Source organism: Tasmannia lanceolata, unplaced genomic scaffold (genome assembly GCF_043159265.1).
Source record: "Tasmannia lanceolata isolate RefF3 unplaced genomic scaffold, GAP_Taslan_0.1 ptg000012l, whole genome shotgun sequence".
NCBI classification, from domain to species: domain Eukaryota; kingdom Viridiplantae; phylum Streptophyta; class Magnoliopsida; order Canellales; family Winteraceae; genus Tasmannia; species Tasmannia lanceolata.
Window position 1 is genome coordinate 34,608,215 of NW_027518689.1, and position 24,559 is coordinate 34,632,773.

At 38.9% G+C, this 24,559-nt stretch overlaps 3 protein-coding genes across 4 annotated transcripts; 1 reads left to right on the forward strand and 2 right to left on the reverse strand.

Annotated features, from left to right (window-relative positions):
* Window positions 1–607: 607 nt before the first annotated feature.
* On the reverse strand, window positions 608–2,720 carry LOC143887948 (uncharacterized). The gene has a single exon (XM_077392198.1). It carries the CDS (start codon window positions 2,657–2,659, stop codon window positions 854–856), a length of 1,806 nt encoding a protein of 601 aa, XP_077248313.1. The 5' UTR covers window positions 2,660–2,720; the 3' UTR covers window positions 608–853.
* Window positions 2,721–7,107: 4,387 nt separating this feature from the next.
* On the reverse strand, window positions 7,108–13,792 carry LOC143887949 (uncharacterized). Of its 2 annotated transcripts, none has more exons than XM_077392199.1 (7): window positions 13,542–13,792; window positions 12,787–13,191; window positions 9,635–9,769; window positions 9,510–9,552; window positions 7,702–7,773; window positions 7,505–7,619; window positions 7,108–7,392 (listed from the first exon to the last, which is right to left on the reverse strand). In XM_077392199.1, exons 2-7 carry the CDS (start codon window positions 13,122–13,124, stop codon window positions 7,262–7,264), a joined length of 834 nt encoding a protein of 277 aa, XP_077248314.1. In that variant the 5' UTR covers window positions 13,125–13,191; window positions 13,542–13,792; the 3' UTR covers window positions 7,108–7,261. The 2 variants fall into 2 exon arrangements, with proteins under 2 accessions (XP_077248314.1, XP_077248315.1); XM_077392200.1 differs by lacking the exon at window positions 13,542–13,792 and adding an exon at window positions 13,434–13,495.
* A 7,513-nt stretch (window positions 13,793–21,305) lies between these two features.
* Window positions 21,306–22,090, forward strand: LOC143887950 (small ribosomal subunit protein eS17-like). The gene has a single exon (XM_077392201.1). It carries the CDS (start codon window positions 21,396–21,398, stop codon window positions 21,822–21,824), a length of 429 nt encoding a protein of 142 aa, XP_077248316.1. The 5' UTR covers window positions 21,306–21,395; the 3' UTR covers window positions 21,825–22,090.
* The last annotated feature ends 2,469 nt before the right edge of the window (window positions 22,091–24,559 follow it).

The following is a 24,559-nucleotide window of genomic DNA, read 5'->3' on the forward strand; positions in this document are numbered from 1 at the left end:
TTTCCGTTGTAGAAACCCTTGCCATCTTCCCTAGAACAGAAAATGCAAACTCCGCCGTCGCCTCGATCGACATCACACGAGGGGTAGCCTGTCGATGTGATGGCCAAATACAGCTTTCAAGACAATTCCCCCCCTCCCGCTCAACAAAAAAAATGATTTGTAAAATCCCTGATATGTGCAAAAAAATTAGTGTAAATTCCAAAGTGATATGGCCACGGCCCCCAACAACCGCGGAGAAATCGTAAAAAATCTGATTGTGTCTGATCCATAGTTGAGTTGGCATTTCCTTGGTTTGGGTTAGGGTTGGGAATTTAATTTTAGGTTGGGTTAGGTCCGAGGCCTTGGAAACCCGAATCCGACCACGTCCTCTAATTTTATCATGATTTTCTCTAAGTTATGTTTTTCTCGTGTAATTTTATGTTTTGCCGGTGAACAGGAACCCAACCTGACTCAACCCTAACTGATTTCAGTTAAGATGGGTTGGGCTAGGGTTGTGAGATTTAGAGGCTGGTTGAGTTAGGGTTGCCATCCTCAACCTGACCCTTCATTTTAATTGGCTGCCGAGAGCTTTTCTAGAATTGTAACAGCGTTTGTGACAGGTAGATGATTAATAAAAGATAAGGTAAGTTTGTCCTATTATCCAAACATGGTAATGCTAATATTAAGATTGGTAAGAAATATTGGTGAAATGCATTTTGGGGCCTACATTTGCATGTGAGAACAGGAGACTTTTGGGGACTCTGAAATTCTCTACCAAATTCCATAATATTAAAAAAGTCTAAGAATTATGACCCAGAGATCTTACCCAATTGCATTTATTTAAAATAACCTCCTCCTCACTACTCACAACCTACTAATATGCTACCCAAATTAAATCATTTTCAAATATCCAATGGCACACCTCTATCTTCCCAGGCCTCGATCCCAACGCCACGAAAGCAGCATGCGTGGCACCCCACTGTGTAGTATCCATATGACAAATCCCCACCCCTTCGTTCACCTTCTTCCTGCTCTTCTCATCCATCAATTCCACGTCATACACCATCACACGTGGCACCTCATGACAGTAATAAACCAAATAAGGAAACAAGCTCTGATGGCACGACACCGACCTCGTCACCTTCCCCCCATTCCTCCCCACCACTTTCCCCACCACCAAACTTTCACCCCACCCATTCGTATTTTCAGTGGTGGAAACCGTTGCCGTCTTTCCCAGAACCGAAGATGCAAACTCCGACATCGCCTCGATCGACGTCACGCACCGCTTCGTCTCATCCTTCACAGCCGGCCGCTCGCACTCCGAAACCGTCTTCTTCATCACCGGCTCTATCCCGTCGGCACCCAACATTTTCACCAGCTCCGGCAACTTTGCCGAGCTGAACGGGAGCTTATCAGCAAGAATCTTCGGAAGGAAAGATCTCTCCGGCAACTTGTCCCTTATATCCGGCATCGGAATCTTTTTCCCCTCCACAAGATTATCCTGCCGGAAAAACTTCCCCGCCTCCACCTTAAACTGACTCTGCCGGAGTCCGGTAGCATTCAAGTAGTTAGAAAAAGTCGGCTGAGTTTTAAAATACTCTTTAAAATTCGTTTCATTCCCGACGTACTGTGAAAAACTCGCCGACAGATTTTCATCGGCATCTTTCCCATACTCCACAAAATCACTCTTGGACGCGAACGTTGTATTTCCATAGTTAGTAAACTGCACTAACGGATTAGATCCCTTCCCGTACGAACGGAATCCGTTCAAAGCCGAAGAAGATCCTTCCCCATAATTATTAAACTGCTCCAACCCTCCGTTACCTTCTCCGTCATAAGATCCAAAGTCATTCCTAACGGCGTTACCAGAAACTCCGTAACCAGTGAACTGATCCAACGGTCCGTTCCCTCCTTTGTTATAGATCTCAAAATCATTATCAATCACATTAGAATTCTCCGCGTAGGACGTGAAAAATCCATCTCCAGCATTCGCATCAGAATTATATTTTTTAAATCCGTTCCTAACCACATTAGAGTTGTCTGAATAAGACGAGAATGACGTAATTTCACCACTGCTATCTTGACTGTAGGATGAAAAATCATGGCGCTGTACGTTGCTGTTGGAGCCGTAGGATGAAAAACCATCGGATCCAGCGAATCCGTCTTTTTGGTAGTTAGTGAAGCGTGACGCGGCTACGTTAGTATTGTCGGAATAAGTTCGGAAATTTCCGGTAACCGAGTTTCCGTCTTCTCCGTAACGGGTGAAGGTGTCACGGGCTACGTTTTGGCCTACGGAGTAGTTAGTGAAGACGTCATTGCCGTCGATGGTGTTTTTTTGGTAGTTGACGAATTGTTTGTTGGAGTAGACTGAGAAGTCTGCGTCGGTAGTGATGTCGCGAGTGATGTTAGCAGGGTCTTTGAGGTCACAGAAAAGGTTTGCAGAGAAACAGAAAGAAAGGATATGGGAAGAGAGGGTGTGGGAGTCTATGTAATTGGAGAAGAGTGCGAGTTGGGTTGTGTTCAAGGGTGAGGATTTTGAGAGGAGGATTGATGGGATTTGATTGGTGGGGAAGAGGCGGGACCAGTGGCGGAGGAGAGATGCTTTTGGGGAGAATGGGTTGAGGGAGGAAGTGGAGGAGATTAGTAAGAGGAAGAGAATGAGGCGGATAAGGGACTCCATGGTTTGTTTGAGATTGTGTGAGGAGAGTTTTGGAGAGTGTTAAATAGAGTGTTGGTGAGTGAGAAAAAATTTGTGGTGGGGGGTTTTTAGGAGAGTGTTAAATGAAGAGTGGATAGGTATGTGGGTCCACATACCCCTTTATTTTTCTCTGTGTTTTCACTTTTCAAGATGGAAAAAATGATATACATACCCCTTTATTTTCCCTGGGCCACCCACTTTTACTATAAAAATATCACATCACTGTCAAGAGATGAATTATTGGGAGGCTTGCACCGCTGTCATTGGTCTTATCCACCGAGCACGTGATGGAGTTTTGGGGTGGCAGGGGCAGGATTATCTTTTTTCGTTTGGCCTCGTCTTCTTAACTGGGCCCCACTCTAATCTGTCAGAAAACTTAAATTGGTACACATTTAATAGAGATGAGTTGTTGATCCACTAGATGGACGGTTTGGATTGATTGATGTCATGGATGTTGTCTAAAATGGACCCACACCAATTTGGCCGTATCTCTTCCGAATATTCTTTACCTAGATAGTCTCGAATTCACAATACTAAATCCATTACTTTAATACAATAACCATCATAATGCCACTACTTTAGTAGGCATTTCAATTTTAGAAAGGAAGGGGAATTTTGACTTTCGCACTCCCAAATTCTAATAAAGGCACAGGTCCACCTTTACCCTCATTACATCTCTATTTGCCTGGATCTAGACTCTAGAGTCTAGAGAGCAAGGTAGCATGTTATGATAATGTGACAAACACACCTTGTCTTTTTCTTTCTAGTTAGCTGCTTAGAGCTTTGGGAGAATTGTAACGGATTTTGGAGGCTGTTAAATGATAAAAGAAAAGGTGAGTTTGTCTCATTAACAAAACATAATAGTGGGAATATCAATAGCCTTATGAATTTAATTTCATTAATTTTAGTGGCCAAAAGAAATTAATAAGATTTGCTCGTTAAAAGCACTTTCAAGCCATTAAAATACTAAGTAAGCGACAAGTAAGGTGAGCCCATGCATCAAAACTTGGTTGGTTTGTGCTCAAATCATTTCCTTTTCTCATATTCACTCATTGTAATGTGAGTCTGAGATTGTTTTCCGAGGATTTACACGGGTGTCGCCGTTGGTCCATCTCAAGAAAACGCATTTTACAAGGGACTAAAAAACAGATGATATTTTCACCCCCCTCTGCAGTATACATTCGCCCCTCTGAAAATGGCGCTGACAGATACGCAATTTGCATACATTAAATGCACCTTGTTGGAAAGGCCAATGGAAGTGACCTTGTACCTGCTTTTCTGCAAGGGCATTCAGTCTATCATTGCTCTTCTTTTCCATTAGCTTTTCATGACGGCAATTCTTTTTTTCTTTATTTTATTTTTGGGTAAGAAGGGTCCCCACCCCCCCGGGACCGCGGGTTAGGACTATTTCCCTGAATGCGAGCAATCATCCTGAAACCACGCGCAGGGATCAAACCCATGACTTTACCCCAAAGAGCCACACCCTTGGCACCCTTCTGGGTTAGAATACTCCAGACTCTAACATCATCTAATAGAGGACCCTTATGTTCGTCTCGTTTCCCTTACTCATATACATAACGGCACAATGTATGTGCAATCATGACATTTGATCTTGTAGAATCATGAGACGACTCACATTCGTAGTATTTTTCATTCATCTCTCTAAATTCTGTCACTCTCTACTATTGACAGAAAGTCCCAACCACTACATTGGCTCACCCTCACAGCTACCAATCATGCTCGCGCTAGTAAAATATAAAGTAGGACCTATTAGGACACTCCGATGGACGGTTTGATTTGAAATGGAACCAGGAGTAGGATCCAAAGAACACACCTAATCTAACCCGACCGATAAGAGATTCGAATGGATTGTGACTAAGACATAGGTGGATCCGTTGACACTCCTAGACATGGCAAAGGGAGTACCATCTCTCTAAATCTTTTTATTCCCAAAACAAAGCAATCATTTTCGTGCAAATGATATAAAATATGAATCTGCTTAGAGTAATGGAAATGATTAATCGGCCTCCACCCATGGCCACACTCTTGTCGTTCTGTCATGACTAAAAGAAGCTAGTGTAAATGATAGGGGTGCATTTTTTATCAACCTAGTGTAGATGATAAAATGTGGGGCCCGCTTTCCTTTCTAAGATTTACAGTTGATTTGGATTATTGACAGAGGAAAAGCTGTCATGGCTCATATTCTTTTAGCCCGTGATGAAGTTTGTTTTAGCTTTTTCCATTCGTGGGTGATTTGAGTGCACCTCCATGGCTCCATTACAGCCTTTTTAGGTGGACCCCACCATTTGAGTCAGAAAATACTTGCGGGTCCACATTCAATGTAAAAGTTTCTCTATAGCTATTAAGTACATTACATAATAAACAATTAAAGTAGGTGAAGAGTACAGGAACCCATTTTGAATTTTTCATTAAACGTACAAGGCTTCACTGCAAGAAGACATGAAAGAGCACTCTCTATGTGAGGGCCAAATACAGTTATTAAAAACATAAATAAATAATCATAATTAAGGAATAATTTTCCGCCAGAAAATATAATCAAAATGTTTGATCTTGCATTCCCTGAGGGCCGTTTGGATACATAGATTTTAGAATCTTGGATTTTCTCAAAATCTTGGGTGGGAGACGAGAGAAGGAGTCTGTCAGTCGTTTTCTGATTTCTCGCCCTTCTTTTCTCGTCTCATGTTTCCGGGATTTAGAAATCTCAGGATGGGAGAGAGATTTCTAAAATCTGGATTTCTTACTTTACTTCTATTGTAAAATCCAAAATTTGACACTGATTTCAAACTAAAACCCGTATTCTAAAATCCACTTATCTAAACAGCCCCTTAGTTTTTCAGTGGACCACCTTTTGCAGGCCGGACTCTATTCTGAACTTGTATAAATTTGATCCTTCTATAAGTGCATTCTTGTCATTCTTTATGTTTTGTTTACAAAAATGAAACCGAGTTTTGAAAGTATTCAACTTATGCTAAACAATACTACTATATAGTTTAAATACATGGAAATAAAAGTAGAAGGCAAATGTACTCCACATGCATTCATGTGTACCTAATCGGATCCTTGAAATGGTAGGCAGCTTTGTCCCACCGGAACCTTAATCAAGAAGTTGTCTTCAGGGGCCTACAAAGAAATGCCAAAACCTTGATTTTTGAATGTTTTAGCAATCATAGATGGGTGTCGGTGTGGCATGGGACCAAACACATGTGGTATATGGGACCCTAGGTCGGAGTATCAGGTCTGACAGAAACATTATAGTTATAAAAGCATTTTGTTTTTGTTTTTTTATTTTGGCATGAATCACATGTGCATGGTCCCTCTCTTGATGCTAAGAACCATAAGAGTTAATCCCGTCTTTGGATGCCACCAATATTGATCTTTATTTGCAAAAAGGTATCTATGTGGGGTTAGTTAGTGCTTAGTAGTGGGTATGTGTTTTAGTGTAATGGACATTAGTTGTGGCTAATGTGTTTAGAGTAGTGGGAGTTAGTTACTTATGATGTGTCTTGTTAGTGGGTAAGTGCGCTTGTGATGTGGCACTCCCTCTTGCTTGTATTTTCTTATGTTGTATGTGGAGTTACCACTTGTTACGTGCCTAATTGGCCGTAACACAAATAAACAAACGGAAAATAGAAAAAGAAGGGGAGAGGTTGATTTGAGGCAACCGGACTTCCTAATGGCTCGATTCAAGAGGAACAATGACTCTCCTACAAAGTTTCCTTTGTTGTAGAATTTCTCTTCTTACATAAATACAAGCAAGAGGGCGTGCCACATCACAAGCACACTTAGCCACTAACAAGACACATCATAAGTAACTAACTCCCACTACCTTAAACACATTAGCCACAAGTAACGACCATTACACTAAAACACATACCCACTACCATGCACTAACTAACCCCACATACAACATAAGAAAATACACATCATTTTTTGGTTGTATTAATCTTAAATAAAGTCATTGATCAAAACTGGGAAGAAACTTGGCAAAGAAATCATGATGGATAAATGTTTCGAAGGAGTCATCGGCGGGGGCGAAGGCAGTGGTGGGGCCTTCCAGGTCTCAAAGGAAGATGGATTAGTGTAGAAGAGAGAACCATGGCCAGCTTTGTTTTGTTTTCGGTTTGGTTTTGCGTGAAGTAGAATCTCTATGGTTTCCTGTTCTAGTTCACATTTAAGATGCAAAGCTTCGAGCATGAATAAAAAAGTATCACCTTTGCATGGCTGCGTGTCTTTATGGGTTCTTTAGTTTTGGACTAAAAATCCAAAATAAACAAGGCTTCAGTATTTCATTTATCAATTCAAAATTTTGGTCCCATGTTCTTAACTGCAAACAAGGGTTTTGAATTCAAATATTTGGTCTAATGTTCTTAACTCCAGCTTGCCAAACTAACAAAGTAACAGAAACTCAATGAGACAAATGAAATACACGATTATTATAGATCAACAAAGTAAACATTAACATGAAACCTTCTCAGTGATATCTAATGCAGTGTATTTTGAACATATATATCAGGTGAAACAAATAAAATAATTATTGTATTTAATTTTATTTTCATTTGATATTTACATTGCAGGATGATACCCGGGATTTATACTCGTATCCACCCTTTGAACTACTCTCCTCGAAGTCCATTCATGGCAGCATTCCAGTGCAAGCCGAAGTGCAGTTCCCAGTCCCAGAACGACGAGAACACCTGCAGTTATCCTTGATTCAGTTTTGATACTTCCATTTGGGGACTTTTGATTCAGGAGAAAGCTAATTTTCAGATGGCAGTCCAAATATATAATAGGAGGGAGAGACAATACCGATTATAATGTTCACAGGCAGTGCAGAAACACCAAGGGAGATAGATATCAGCACGTCCAATAGGAGTCCTCCAATAAGTATTGAGAACGCAACCCAAAGTGGACTAATGCACCCCTATCAAAGGAAATATAAAAGACATGAAAAGTCAAATAGAAAATGACGACAAAAATGATGATGATAATCACAATAACCTTACCCTTTCCCGTTCTCCATTTACAATACTAGATCCTCTAAAGGCTGGATTGACCCTCCAAACCCAATAATTGTTCTGTTCCAGGAAAAATTGCAAATACATATGATTAATCTTGTTTCCAAAATTAATAACCAGCCATATTCAAAGAGATGACATGATTCACACAATGTTACTTACTTTAGTTCTAATTCATGTGTGCGTAAGTTTTAGGTCTAATTCATGAGTCTGTGCCTTGCTGGATGTTTAACTCAAAAAACTACATAAGATCACTCAAAAAACTACATAAGATCATAACCCTATTGCAATCAAATACCACCAGACAACAGTCATATCTACTATTCCAATCAAATATCACTTTAGTCATTCACGGGACAGACTCCCACCTGTGCCTTCGTAGGATTAATTTAACCTATTACGATAAAAGGGACTCGAGGTATCCAATTTCATGTCATGAGACCCCATCATCCCCACTAATACAAAGTGAGAATTTGTCCTCAGACAGAGGACAAATCTTGATCTCTTCTTAAGTACAAAATATGCATAAGACGCCTACATTAGAGAAAGCGGCAAATTACACACTACGTTATCTACAATAAACAAAACAGTAGTATGTCATAACACTATTCCAATCAAATATCGGCAGACAGCACCCATCTACTTAAAAAAACACCAACAAGAAGAAGAAATAAACAAATAGATGTATGCAGTTCTCGGGCTGACGAGTGAAAAAAACTGCACAAATACCAAGTAGTATTTACAGACAGTTTTCTTAAATGAATCAGTCCTCCACAGGACAAACTCCCACCCGAAAGTACAAAAAATATGGATATGATGCCGACATTTTAGAACACAGAAAATTACATGGGATGTTAAAAAAAAACAATCGGGTGTTTTATGTCATAACACTTGCAATCAAGGACCAGCAGGCTGGAGTCATCACTTAAAAACACCAACAAGAACGGCTGCAGACCGCTTGACGGAAGGATTCCTGGACTGGACTGACTTACCTAAAGCAAGGAAGACATATCTATTTCTTACTCAAGCAAGGCAAGGTGCTTAAAAGGAACAAGGCCTCAATGTAGAGAGGCCTTGCCCCAAAAATCTCCTCCATAGGATGATTGTAATCCTCCAATCTGTAGAGGTTTCTATACCATGGTGTCCATTTTAAACCTCCACGGACCAAAGGGTTAGGAACATCCTATGGGGAAGAATTTTGGGGCACAATCTATCTCCATCAGGGCCCAACTTTTGACAGGTTTAGATCACCCAATGATGTGGGGCACAGGAGTTTTTTCCAACACTTTCGTGTACGTGAATTCACGATATAAAATTCTCTTAAATAAGCACCACACCAGTCCTTCGCAAGAAAAACTCAATTTACTATACAAGGTGAAAGTTGTCCTTGAAAAGAGGATAAATCTTTTTCTCTTCACAAGTACAGAATATGCATAAGATGCCTACATTTTTTTTATGATGATCACAACTTTATTAAAAAATAATGGATTGCTTGTGCACTTCGGGGGGTAGGGATTGCCTCATATAAAATGATTCCCTAGAAGCTCCTAATTTGGCTATGTGATCAGCAAAATCATTGGCACTTCTAGGAATAAGAAAAAAAGAATAAGATGCCTACATTATAGAATTGAATTACACGAAGTTATCTACAGTAAACAAAACAATCAGTGTGTATATGTGTATGCATGTGAAACGGTTAAGAGCATTGTCAAAACATCAAAATTCATGTACACCCCCATTTGGCACCTGCACAACTAAGAATTTTATTACGACTATCTTCACTCAAAAACACTCACACTTTGCTGGGAGTCTGGAGAGGGGACATTTGCAGCTACCTGCCTGTACAAAAAAGGTTTAGAAAATTATTATAATTTGCAATCAGGTAATTGAATGTTTTGAGCCTAAGTGATAGATGACTTACTGGCATATCTCACATTTATTTGAACCTTTAGTACGAAACCAAATGTCTATGCAGGACCGGTGCGCTTTTGCTAGTTCACCTCGACATCCGCATCCAAGAACCATCAGAGGCTCTTCAGTTTGCTGCTGACAAACTCTGACAATTTAACATACAAAGGAATGGTCAATTATCACAAAGAAGTCAGAAATTAACAGTGAGGTCTTAAGTTCAGAACCAGAAATAGTGAGAGAGTCCCAGTTTATCCTTCAGTAAGGCACTATAGGGTAGCTTATCCTTGAGAAAGAGTTACAGTTTTATGCTTTAAATGAAGGCATGGAAAATAAAAGCCAACAAAAGCATGGTGTTAGTTCCATTTCTGAGGAATTTTCCCTGTCAATCTGGAGATTTTCCTTAGGATTTCATCAGGTAAACTCATGGAAATTAAAATATATAAATGTTAAAGTATAAAAGTATAAAAGAACAAATAACGCCTTCTCCAACAGCTTAAGCGTTTGGAGTAACTGGTTGTTTCACATGGTATCAAAGCAAAAGGTCTTGAGTTCAAACCTCCTTGATGTCAAAAATCCACATGCAATGGTCAACCCAAAAGTGGGTCACATGTGCCACGTGTAGGCCAACCCAAAGAAAGAGGGGCCACACGTGAGGGGGAGTGTTAAAAGAATAAAGCCTTCTCCAGCGGCTTAAGCTTTTGGAGTAACTGGTTGTTTGACAATAAATAAAGAGAATTTAACACAACAGGAAAGGGCGGCCCAATGCACGAGGTTCCCGCCATTGCGGGTCTGCGGAGGGCTAGATGTACGCAGCCTTACCCCTGTTTTGCAGAGAGACTGTTTCCATGACTCGAACCCGTGACCACCAGGTCACAATGGAGCAACCTTACCGTTGCGCCAAGGCTCGCCTTCTTATCGTAGGACAACGCAATCTTGCTTTGATAAGCTTGCATATGATATGATGTGGCCAACCTTTTTTCATCTATCAAGGGTGCTTGAACCTAGGTTTTTGCCATTCTTCTTTGTCAACTTCGCTATTGATGAGCACCCTTATCAAAGCATTACTATTTCAAATGAGAAGAATTGCTTCCATTCTCTATGTTAGCTCATGAGGCAAGGTTCTAGATGTCTTGATAGATATCTGATAAGCTTGGAGGCCATTACACGGTTTCTTCTAAATGGGCGAAGTCCAGGCATCGTTCTAGATGTTTTGATAGACTTCCGATAAACTTGGAGGCCATTTTACATGGATTCTTCTGAATGGGCGAAGTACCCATATGTAAGACATGTGTCAGACACCAACACTTAACATGATTTGATGCGACCCTTCTAGATCTCTAGATGACTTGATAGACATCCGATAAGCTTGGAGGCCATGTTACATGGATTCTTCTAAATGGACTAAGTACCCATGTCAGACACGTGTCGGACTCCAACACTTCAGGATTTGATGCGACCATTCTAGATCTCTTTTATCTCTTTTATCTGAATACTTCTACCACAACTTTACAATTATCGTATGTTTTGAGTTTTATCCATCCCAAAAGTAAGCTTTTTAAAATGAAAATAAAACATTGTATTTACTTAACCTGTTGAAATTTTCAATAAATTACTCGTAACCATATTACTATGGTTACAAAATTTGAGAATTGATTAAAATATTGCGATAGAACCCAACTAGAGCTGGCATTAGAGCCGGGTAGATTCCTTTCACCTTCTTCATGAAATTTTTCTAAAGGATTCATTTTAGCCGACCCCAACTAGTTTGGGACAAAGGCTTTGTTGAGTTGAGTATTAAAATATTGCGATGAATCCACAGATCTTTCTTTTTGATGTTTGCCAAATCCAGCATTCGATACCAGTGTCGGACTTCGACACTCGTACTCGTAATGATGCAACATTAGCTTAGAGGGAACAGTAGCTTCTCATACCGATCCTTGGTGGGTTCAACCATCTTCTCCATAACTCCCACGAGATTTTATTGGTGGCTTCCATTGCACTATTTGTATGAGGCTTGTAAGAAGCTATGTCACAAAAATAGCTCAGATTTTAAAAAACGCAAAAAATTGTGATATTTGATTAAAAGATAAAAAAATACATTCAAACGTGCTAAAATAAAAAAAATGGAAAAACAAAAATATCACAGATGTATCACAATTTTTCAACATAAAATCATGATTTTTGATGTTTTTTTCCTCCCTTATAAAGCACATTTCACTGATTAAAACTAAAACCTTCCTCATGATCTCTCCCCTCTCGACCTCCCCTGCATGACTATATTTCGCATCAGACAATCTTGAAATCCCAAAACAATTTAAAAGTGGCAAACAAAACAAAGGCATAGCATTCCACTTAAACAAAAGCATAGCAACTCAGTCCAAAATGATTTGTGGGCGAAAAGTTCTCCTCTCTGCTGTACGGTTTCTGCTATGATTTGTGGGAGGGTTGGCAGATCATATGCAATGAGGGGTCTTCCAAATCAAAGGTGATTCAAAAGTGGGCTCTTCCTCCCGTGGGTTTTTTCAAGCTTAATTTTGATGGTGCTTCTTTTGGGAATCCGGGTGCAGCTGGAATTGGTGGTCTTCTTAGGAATGATAAAGGTGAAGTGGTTTGGGCTTTTTCCGATCCAATCGGTATAAGCGATTCTTCTGAAGCGGAAGTAAAAGAGGCTTATTCCGGAATATTACATTTAGATATCCTGGACAAGGTGATAGAAGGGGACTCAGCAAATGTGGTAAAGTGGCTTTCGGGTTTTGCTCCGCCGCTGTGGAGATTCCTCAGTCTTATGGATAAGATCTCTGATTATGTTTCTGATTCGGCTACAGTTTCTCACATATTCGGAGATCGGCAAATGACGAATCTGATTCCCTTGCCAAATCTGGGGTTAGCAGGGCTAGTTTAAACTTTAGAGTGGTTTGATTATCTCCCTCCGTAAATTGTATTTTCTTTTTCCTTTTCTTTGTATTTTGTGAACCTTCTCGGTTCCTTCCTTCGATACATTAATATTTCAAAAACAAAAAAACAAAAAACATAGCAACTCAGTCCTAATGATTGAATTAGCAAATGAACATAGCGAATAATTCAAAATGAATGTTTGTCAAATATTGATAATCAACAGGAAAGGTTAAAATAAAAGAGTAGAGTACTAGTTTGAATATATACCTGCACTGTTCATGATAACTTTCAGTTCTGGACAAACAACTTTTCTTAGTATCATCCTTCTCCGACCCCATAATCTTAGAAACATTCCCTCCTTTGAATTCAGAAACCGCAGAAACCTGATTATACACATCATCAAGAGCAATCACGATGCTAATCACCGCCGATTCATCATCTCTATCTACAAACTCCCCCCCTGAACTCGTTCCTCCACTCTCCTGGCGTAAATTGTCCGAATTCCCCTGTTTCTCAGGGTCAGGGTCATCAACTCGATTCTCATCTGATCCATCAACAGAATCTCTGATTGCAATCCTATTCTCGTCTGATCCATCATTCTGCATCGATTATATTTACAGTTTTGTCCTTCTCTTCACACTTTACAACTTCAAATCAGGAACTCTTCTAAGCCTAAGAATAAGAATAAGACAGAGAGATGAAACATCAAACCCTATCTCTAATTAAAACGAATGAAGAACCAAAAGAAAACCCTAAATCAATCGAACAGATGCGAAGAAAAAACAGAAAACAAAGGTAATTAAATAGATTAAAATAACAAAAGTATCATCATAGATTTTGGTAAATCCATATCTTTTAGCAGCCTAAAAATAGAATATCGATATGATTAAAAATTAAAAAGGGAAAGATAAAACCTGTGCCCTAAATTCAAACAATTGGATAATATCTCCTATCTAATCGACCTAACAAAATGAAAATAGAAGATTACACAGAGAGAAATAGATAAGAAAAAAATCTCTTACCTGAGGTTGAAGAGGTTGAAAGTAAATGTGGCATTTTCTGAGGAAAAAGGAAGGAAAAGTGGATAAAGAGATGGAGAGGCGTAAGAGGGAAGTAGTAAGTGAAATGTAGAAGAAGAGAAATTGAGTATTAGGTATTAATAATGAGGGGATATCTTTCACATGTAGGATTTCGGTGATAAATGAGTCGCTCCCAAGCTAATGAGAGAATCCGAAACCGAAACTTTTTTACCATCCTCTCTTTCTAGTCAAGAGACTCAAGACTCAGAAGGAGGGCAAATGATATATTTATTCGCCCCTTTTCTTCCCTTGGACAGCCAGCCCCTTGTATGTAAAATAATAATTACAAATACAGTAGGGGGGGCTGATAATCACCAAACACATGCCAAGTGTACACTGGATAGTGGTCAGTTTTGTTCATCAGCATGAGATCTTCTCACATGGTCTATTTCCATGTATGTCAAATAAGAACTACCGGAAAGTCTGGATTGGTGATAACAATCAATTTTTCAGTCCCACATATAATGTATGTGTAATCCAGACCGTTGATCTAGTAGAGTATCATAGGTCGGTCCTGCGCCGTTGATGGGAAATTTTTTGTGGGTTTCAAAATCAAGATGTCTTTTCAATTTTCATGATCCCAAAAGGGAAAATATATATGCAACCCTTTTTCTTCTACATGCCACCCCCTGTAGTGTAAAAGAGTAGTCCTAAGTACACCAGAAGGGATGACCCCAAAAGGGAATATATATATATATATATATATATATATATATATATATATATATATGCACTCCTTTTTCTTCTCCATGGAACATGCCCCCTCTTTACTCTGTTCACTTCTTTTCCCCGTAAAGGAAAGGAAAGAGAAGGATTTTGTTTTCTTTTCCTTTCCAGGTGACATGGCAGAAGGAAAAGGAATCCAGGGAAACTGGCAAAGAAAAGGCTTCGTTTTCCTTGGAAAGCCTCTTTCCGATATATTTAATCGGAAACCAAATCTCAAGTAACAAGGAAAAAGTCAATTTTTCATGTCATTTTCAGCTTTTAAATAAGAAATTCCACATCTGATAATATTTTTTCCTGGAAAAGAAGTGAACACAGAAATTCTGTCTTGTCAAGGTCTTGTCAGGGAAAAAAAAGGCTGCACCAGGGAAAAGAAGTGAACAGAGCCTTAGTGTAAAATAGTAGTCCTAACTCCTAACTCCAAACTCCTAAGTACACCAGAGGGGGCTGGCGCAGGAAATACGGGGTGAATATATCATTTCACTCCAAAATCTCCAAAAATTACTGCAATTCCTGCACACATTTCTCATGTGAGAGACCAGGCAGTTGGGAACGACCACTGCCAAAAGTCATTTTTTTATAAGGTAAAAGGCAGTTTTTAAGACTTACAAGCGCCATGGGAAATCGGGATCTTGAAGAGCATCAGGATGATTAAAATTGGGATTTTCACTGAACTTCGATGATTTTCATTAACAAGAGAATGTGCTTACACAGAGCGCTTATATGCTAAACATAGAAATAAATCAAGGCAACTATGGAAAGAGATAAGTGTAGTATATTCTAATCTAACCTAATTACTAATCCAATCCAATTGCCTAATCTAGCTAAGTTACCCCTTTTAACTAACTTGCCCAATCTATCTCCAATGGTGAGATCCTAACCCAATCCAACCGTTTGGATGCCACATATTCTAACACAGGAGGCAACCCACATGTTTTTGGTCCTATCTCAAATAAACATCAAATGGGTAAGATAAAAGGACTACAAAAATCAATGGTCTAGCTTTTCTTAGTGGAACCTTAAACAAGGCTTGATGGATCAAGGGTCAAGTTTATGTTAAAATAATCTTTCTAAGACTTGAGCCCTGTTTGGATTGTAGGAAAAATATCCCTAGCGGGAAATTTTTCCTGAGAAATTTAACTTTATTCACGATTTAGAGGAAAATGATATGATCATTGCTCATTTAGAGGCGTATCAGCATAAATTAAGGAGCCTCTATAGAAAATTTAAACTACATGGTTTAAGTCGTATTTTTTCATGTGCAGCCAGACCTTTGAAAATCAAGCAATTTTGGAAAAGTTTTTCTTTCCTACCATTTCCTTAAAATTTCTGCAATCCAAACAGAGCCTTATTGAGAATATTTTTCCAAACAGGGCGTTAGTGAGAATATTTTTTTTTCTCCGCAGCTGATAAGAACATATTTTACAAATTATAGATTTATAGATTGTGTGCGGGTGAAATCTAGAATTTTTCGAAAAGTGCAGTGGGCCCGCCCCACTTCATAGGATGATCCAAACCATTCATATGTTGGGCCAGAACATAAATAGGCTGTACACAAGAGATCATCTCCTTCGGATGATCCTATCCCTCCCATAAAGTAGTGCACATTATAGAAAACTCTACAGATAGAGGCAATAGAGGGTTATGATCATCCCGAAATGAACTACAATATACAACCTATTTACGGTGTGGCCCAAAAAATGAATGGTTTGGATCATTTTGAAGTGGGCCCCACTGTACTTTTCAGAAAATACTGGACATCACGCACGGCCACCATATAAAATCTTATTCGATAGTGTTGTGTAGAAAATGCTAAAAAGACTTGCAACCACCATGATTGCTACTGTCTCCTCTTTGCCTGACTTAAAAGGCAAAGGCATTATTTCATAAGTTTCTAAGATACATTTATACTTGTAAAGGTTGTTTTCCATTACACTCTCATATAGGTTGCCTTTGTTTCATTTTTATGGATAGGTATAAACATTTTCAAAAGGAAAAATTGCCAACAGGGGACCTCAAAATATAAGAATTGCCAACGGAGGACACACTTTTGAAAAATTGTTAAAGAGGGTTGATAACCCCCTTTCTGAGAGTTTGATAACCTCATTTAGAGTGTTGATAACCCCCTTTTAGAGACTTGACAACCCCCATTTCGTCCCTCTCTAACAATTTTTCAAAAGTGTGTCCCCCATCGGCAATTCTCATATTTTGATGTCCCCCCATTGGCAATTTTTCCTTTTCAAAATTATTTTATATGGAAGATCCAGAGAAAAATACTTATGTTTTTTTACCCTTTTATTTGCTTTTCTTTTTTGTTACAATATGGTTCCAATTTTATAGATAATTTTTCATGTAAAAGAGAGTAGAGTGCCATTATCAAAACAAGGGAGAGTGGATGTCGTTCCCCTGTTTACATTTATCTCATAACGATTCCTTAGGATACTTAGACTAAGCTTTCCTTCTCAAATGATAGAGACAGAAAGTGACTGTGGGTTCTTGGCAAGTTATTTCCAAAAATATTAAACATCTTGGACTTTGCTTGTACTGCACGATTTTCATTCTTTTTATTTTGCTGTCCTTAATTCATTTTAGTGAGCCATAACTTTGTTAGAAATGGGTTGTTATATTAACATTGGATTTGCTAGGCAATTTCTCGGAAAGCCATTTCACGGGTAACTTTTGCAGGAGAGAACAGTCACGTGACTCACGTAGACTCGCTTTTTAGCAGATTTTGTCTTATTCATTTAATTCATTAGGCAACCAAACTGCAAAAGTCAGCTGTGAAATGGCTTTCCGCGAAATTGGCTAGCAAATCCCTATCAATAAAATAGGGAGTTGGGGTCAGAATACAAAGTCTATCCTTCATAATGTTAGCCATTAATGGGTTTTAACAAGTGTGATAGAAGAGGGTTTAGACTTTTTAGAGCATGATTAACTAAATTTTGAAAGCATATGACGCAAAGAAATGTTAGTCCAACGTTAAAAATAAAATAAAAATGGGAGAAGTTGTTGCAACTACTATTTTATCTTCGTCGCCATTAGTTCGTAACCACACACTTGGACACAATAAATTCAATTATTAGTGTTCCGCAAGTGCTAATGTCATGTTCTCATGCTCATTCTTTATTTTTATAATGAATTAAATATTTCCATGATCTTTAAAATTCAATCAAATGTCAAAAGCTTAGGATAATATAAGTTAATTCAAGGTACATGTTACAAATATTTGACTAAGAAAACCATAAAATTTAGTGTGCAACTTCATGAAGGGCTACAAAATATGATAAAAACGTATTTAAAAGTAATAAACTACTAAAAAACTTTAAGAATGCTATTTATAAAGAGTTGACAAATGTTAATATGTTATGTATTTAGGAGTTAATTCCCATTTATAATAAAATATCCTTGAGGGAAATGATATTTCCACCCCTTCTTTTAGAGGCACCACCCCTTTCTTGGCTTCTTTGTGTGGCGCTTTAAAATAGCAGGCATAACTTTTAATTGTTACCTCTTCTTTTAATTTTTACCTCGTGTTTTCGAACTTTTTGGGGCACGAGAGACAGAGTAATATCTTTTTGGGCATGAGAGGTAGAAATATCCTCAATGCACCCTTTGTAAGAAGCCTCAATGAGTACCCTTTCGACTAACGATGTTAATCATGTTATAAGCTGCTTTTTTCAAGGTTTGTTTTTCTTTTTGGCATCTATTTATTCAGGTACAAATCTTTCTGGTTCTTAGAAAAGAAAAAAAAAACAGAGAAGGTTCAATCGTCCGAAATGAATTTTTGGGTCCACAACGGAATGCAAAATCTTTCTATGGTTACATTAGTCAAAGGGAAATGTTAGTGCTGTATTTTGATGAGGGCACTCCTCACTTTATTCAAAGTATGGTATGGCCCGCACCATAGGATGATCCAAACCGTCCATTAGAAGGGCCACAGCCTAAATTGGTTGTGCCCCAAAAATCATTTCCATAGGTTGATCCTAACCCTCCGATCTGAATGTTCGAGGGTTGATCCTAATCCTCTATAGATCGGATGGTTAGGAGTTGTTCCTAACCCTCCAACAACTCCTTTAAGCTTTTGGAGCAATTGGTTGTTTCGCAAGGTATCAGAGATATTGCCTCGCGGTAGGCCCGGCTTCTAAGCCCAATTAACTACTTGATATTAAAAATCCAAGTGTGTGAACAACCCAAAAGAGGAGCCACATGTGCCATGTATATGGCCAACCCTCAAAAAAGGATGGGGTGAGGGGGAGTATTGAAGTATTGATGATTAAATAACACCAACTCTAACATCTTAAGCTTTTGGAGTAACTGGTTGTTTCGCAACACCTCTGAACATTACCTCTTTCGTTCTCATCCAAACCAGAACCAAAGAGAAAGTGAGACAGGATAGAGGCATGCCAGAGAGCGAAACTCTCCAACCTCCACCATCCATTCGATGCTCTTGTCATCCCAAAGAGAAGCTTCAATAAAAATTTTTTTTTTTTTGGTCAGCTGTCCACATGCCTCCTATACTTGATATATCTATTTTCTTTAAATTTTTTTTGTTGGCAACAAACTAAGGACATGTTTGGGAACCACAAAAACAATATTCCATGAAATATTAGTGGGGCCCGCATTGGGAGATGCTTGTTGGGGAGAGACTTGAGAGGGTGGGGGAACCTAAAAACTCCTTAAACAACAAATTTGAATTTAACGTTGTCCAACCTGTACTAAGATTTATGGATCTGGATACAAATTCCCTTGAATGGAAAGATGAACTTTTATGTGCTCTCTCTCTCTCTCTCTCTCTCTCTCTCTCTCTCTCTCTCTCTCTCTCTCTCTCTCTCTCTCTCTCTCTCTCTCTCTCTCTCTCTCTCTCTCTCTCTCTCTCTCTCTCTCTGCTCACACTATATTGATAATGACACCCCTACTTATTCTAATGACATCCCTACTTGTTCCACTACTCTATGACTATGAAGTCTATGCCTTGCAACCAAACACTACTTACCACTATTCTCCGAGGTAATTGTAGACAAATTCAAAATTTGTCTCCTCCTTGTTCACTTCTTATTCTACTACTCTCCAAGCCTATGATGCCCATCTAAACATAGTTCTGAGATCAAGGAAAAAAAATCTAAAAAACCACATGGAGAGTAACTTTTTATATATCCATGGATATAAAAATAAATAAAAAATGTTTAAAATTTGGCTATAGAACACACTCTAATATTCCATGAAAAAAATTCTAGGGCTCAAGAGGGTTGCAATTTTCCCTAAAAAGGGAAATGATTAATGCGCCCCTTTTCATCACATGGGACACCCAACTGCAGTTTACGTGGCAATCAAATCCGTTGAATCCTTCTGACGTGAAGTACATTAGCCCCTCTGCAGTCATTGATAAACTGATGTTGGGTGTCCCAAGTGATTAAAAGGGGTACATTTATCATTTCCCTTTTTGATAAGTCTCTCTCTCTCCTTAGCTGAGAGTGCACCTAATGTCCAAAAATCCAATATTTTTCAAAAGGTATTGTAGGCCCACTTCATAGGATGATCCAAAATGTTCATTGTTGGGCCACAATGTAAATAGGCTTCCTTGTAGAAATCATCTCCATAGTATGATCCCAACCCTACAATCTACAAAGTGATTGTCCGTTATAGATTGGAGGATTAGGATTATCCTATAGAGATGATTTAAGCAGTGCAATCTATTTACGTTGTGCCCAACAAATGAATGGTTTGGATCATCCTATATATGAAGTGGGTTCTATAGTTTTTTGAAAAATACTGAACTTCATCTCGGTTAAATCTCTGACATTCTTAGGCCATGGTATCAATGCAAGGGTGTAAAATAGCGCGCTCCACCCATTAGAACATTAGGTGTAAACAGTGGGCCCACTACATCAAAATACAGAGTGTAAAGTCTGGGCTCCACTTTATGCATGGGTTATGGGTAGATGGGTAGATGATGATCATCTGTAGAAACATGAAGTGTAAAATGGTGGGTCCCGACATGCTATAACAACCATTTTCGGCCCCTCGAGTAAATTCCTGGCTCTACCTCTAATCACACGGAAGGTCGATCATTAATATCAATACGTACAGTGATCATTCGCATAGTCGTGCTCACCCCTAAGTATAAAACAATGAATTTTCTGTCCAGACGTAGTTTCTCACGAATTTCCATCCTTTTTACCTCTTCTTTTCTCACTGGAACAGAGCCTAATAAAATTGCATGAGTTGTGGTGTTGTGAACCTTGAGGTCTGAGGTTCTTTCTGATCAGCTCCAACGATTTTGGATATACAAATTAGTTTCGTCTGACTCTAAACACAGTTAGTGGCGAAGATTAACAATCTAAAAGATTCGATCAAAGATTAACCACCTTTCAATAACGTTCATCGATCTCAAGCGACCAATTTAAACAATTCAGTAGTGATATCTTTATCTACCCGATTGGCCATACGGGACCACTTTAAACAACGAAGAGTATTGTCACAGCAAGAAAGTGGTGTTAGTAAGAGCAAATGACTAGGGGTGCAGTTGGGCCGGGTCGGGTCAGCCTGAGGAACCCTTTTTCCCAATCAAACCCGACCTAATCCGATTTCCAATCCGACGAGCTTCAACCTAACTTGAGGGAGCCTTTTTTCCGACCGGAACCCGACCCGACCCGACCCTAGTTTTTAAGCTTAAAAAAAATTGATTAAAAATGTTTGGTTTCATTTGGGTCGGCTGCCCAAAACCTCAACCCGACCTGACATGATTTCCATCCCGGGTTGGGAAAACACGACCCTACCAGACCCCTTTTTTTTTAATATTCTGGGGTTGAACCCGACCCGAGTTGCACCCGACCCGAGTTGCACCCCTACTTGAAATGACTAACATTTTTCCATTTTTTCTTGTACTTCCTCGTTATACCCTTAACTTTATAAAAAATGCCCTCGAACTCCTCCCCACATTTTGATACGTTTTTCCTCTCAACGCATCCTCTATATAAACCCATCTTCTAGGGTTTTCTCCCCTCTCTCGATAGGGTTTTCTCATCCAAATCTTCTAGGGTTTCCTCACCTCTCTTCCTCCAATCAACCTCTGAGATGGGCCGCGTACGTACAAAAACAGTCAAAAAATCCTCTCGAGTCGTGATCGAGAGGTACTACTCTCGTATGACCCTAGATTTCCACACGAACAAGAAAATCCTCGAGGAGGTTGCGATCATCCCATCCAAACGCCTCCGAAACAAGATCGCAGGATTCTCAACCCACCTCATGAAACGGATCCAACGAGGCCCAGTCCGAGGCATCTCTCTCAAGCTCCAGGAAGAGGAGAGAGAACGCCGAATGGATTTCGTCCCTGAAGAATCCGAAATCAAAACCGATGTAATTGAAGTTGATAAGGAGACGATTGATATGCTCGCCGCTCTCGGAATGTCTGATCTACCTGGCGTTGTCAAACAGGCTGATCCAGTCGCGTCCGTTCCTTCCTTCTCTAAGCCCCTTGGTGGATTCCCTGGCAGGAGGATGTAGGTGAGTGGAGCGTGTTTCTCAATTCCAATTTGGAGTTTTGGTGGACATGGTAATGATATTTAGTTTATGGTAGTTTTGTTTTTCTATAATTTGAGACTTGAGAAATGGACTAATGGAGTGTGTTTGATTTTATGATATTTGTTCTTTATCCTTCTTCCAGTTAGGATATGTTGGAATATGTTATTACTTTGTCTTTTCGATGAAATAGTTTGAACTAGTGTGTACTTATGAGCAGATGCCTTGTGATTAGGGCATTTGGATTGGCATTTGAGTAGTTATTGCTGACTAGTCTTCTTTCTATTCTCTTCAACTCAACTCAGCTCAACAAAGCCTTTGTACCAAACTAGTTGGGGTTGGCTAAATGAATCCTTTAGAAAAATTTCATCAACTCTCTTAAAGTAGTTTTTTTCTCGTGATTATAGAATTGTGAGGCTAAAATTAATTCCATCGTATGCTTCTAGATTTTTCTTTATCGTACCATTGTTTTATTCATTTCACCTTCTTTCATGAAAATTTTCTAAAGGATTCACTAGCCGACCCCAGCTACTTTTGGGACAAAGGCTTGATTGAGTTGAGTTGAGTTGTTTACCATTGTTTTATTCATGATGTTTTGTGGCTGAAAGCTTTCTTTACAGCAGAGTATGATAATTTCTTATCATTATTAAATCTCATACTTTCATCCATCTTTGTTTTACTTTGTTTTAATGTTATGTATTTCATATTAATTTCTATACAGATCATAGTTGTCGATTTGTGTATGCAATGGTAGGTAATACGCCCGGTAGAGGTTGCATAGGCAGTTATTTGCCTGCAATTTTCATATTTTTAATTTGATTGTAAATATAATTCCAGATTTTAGGTATTTTAATTGGATTTTAATCATTTTATTCATTATCTAGTTTTATTTCTGATGTTAATTGTCTAGAAGTATGAAAAAGAAAAGGATGGGAATCTTGAAAAGGGTTCTATGCGAGGTTTTCCAAAGTTACTGTTTTTATTTTTTTTTGGAAGAGTTTTGCAAAGTTACTGTTTAAGCTACGTCTTGAATTTTTTTTTCCGGATTTTATTTAAATGGGGGACCTGAGATACGTTAGATAGGATCATTCTTTTATTTTATTCAATGCTTTTAGAACTTGGATGTGAGCTCTATTATCTGTTGCATAAACCGTCCCCTCTCTCTCTCTCTCTCTCTCTCTCTCTCTCTCTCTGCATCATTTGGCATCGGCACATGTATTATGTGACGGTGATGGTGAACTATGGTTCACAATGGTAGCATGAGATGGTTGTTTTCTATGGGATGGCGGTGATGTTCAAGGGAGGACCATCCCATATGTGCGAAGAGATTTAGGTCTACGTTGACCAATTGGATAAATATTAAATAATGCTTAATATTATACGATGAGAAGCATTGGAGTTTGCCAATGGAAGTTATGACGAATCTGACATGAGCGCACATGAGATTTATCTCTTTAAGCATCAGGGAAATCTAGAGACTATGCATTCTGAAGATCCTCATATGCCTAGAAATTGGAATTGATAATGGGAAATCTAGAGACAATCCTGTCTGAAGCTTGGGTATCTGTTGCCCATAAAGAGGAATTGATAATGGGATTTTAGTCAGCTTACCTCCTCACTGTTGTGTGCGTCTTGAGGAGATTTTGGATTGGCTAATGTGGAAAATTCTGACTGGATAAATTTGGTTGGGACAAGTAACTGCACAATTTGTTTTCACGAAATTGAAGGTACATGTCGAGTTGTGGTAGTATCATGTGGTCTGTATCTAGAGGAAAGGGGAGGAGCTGATCTGCATGTGTGATAAGATATGTGGATAGATGTGTTAAACAGAGCCTAATACAGTTTTTAAACTGAAATTTAACTTGTGATTGGGCCTGGCTGGAATTAGGTTTTGATACTTTGTTTTTTTTTTTAAATGGGTTTGATACTTTGTTAATCTTCTGAAAAAAGTTCGGCCCAAGGCTCAACCCATTGAATTCCAAAATGTGGACCAGTTTGCATGAAAAATTTATTCCCATACAACTAGTGATAGAAGGAGATTAGGAGAAGACTGGAGTATATCAAGGAATTTTATTGGGTATTCATTAGGATGTTCTAAGTGAAATGATTGCTAAACATGTGAACTCTCTGAGACTCCATTCTGGAAGATATTTTTATACATTAGATCTTGAAGGTGGACAAGCTTACTAAGCACTAGTCGAGGGCCTCAAGGCGCCTCAATATTGTACCAATTTTCAACTATTAATTGGAAAAGGTATGCCAAAATCTATGTTTGGAGTCGATCTCCTAGTAAAATGAAGATAAATTGCAGGTTTCTAAAGATAGGGTTTTGTAAAGCCTAATTTTTGCTGCATCTCTTTGGCTTATTTGGAAGGAAAATAAAAACCGATTTTTAAAAAAAGGCTATCTAGAGGTGTCCATAGTATCCAGAAGCAAATCTTTCCTTTGCTGGTCCTGTGGGCGATGAAGCTTCCTATTTTCAGGGGTTTCTCGGTCACTGCTATCCGCAAGTCCTAGGAGGTGACTTGGATGAGTAGAAGTGGCAAGGAAGGCCTTGCCACATCGTTGCCCTAGGCAGGATGATCCTCCCATTTTTTCAAAGCTGAGATTTGACGGCTTGAGTCTTGATAACTCGGACACTGCTGATATTAGCGTTCTTAGAAGCACTGATAGTGAGGTGATTCAGGAATTTTCGAGGCCTATTGGGACGAAGGACTCTA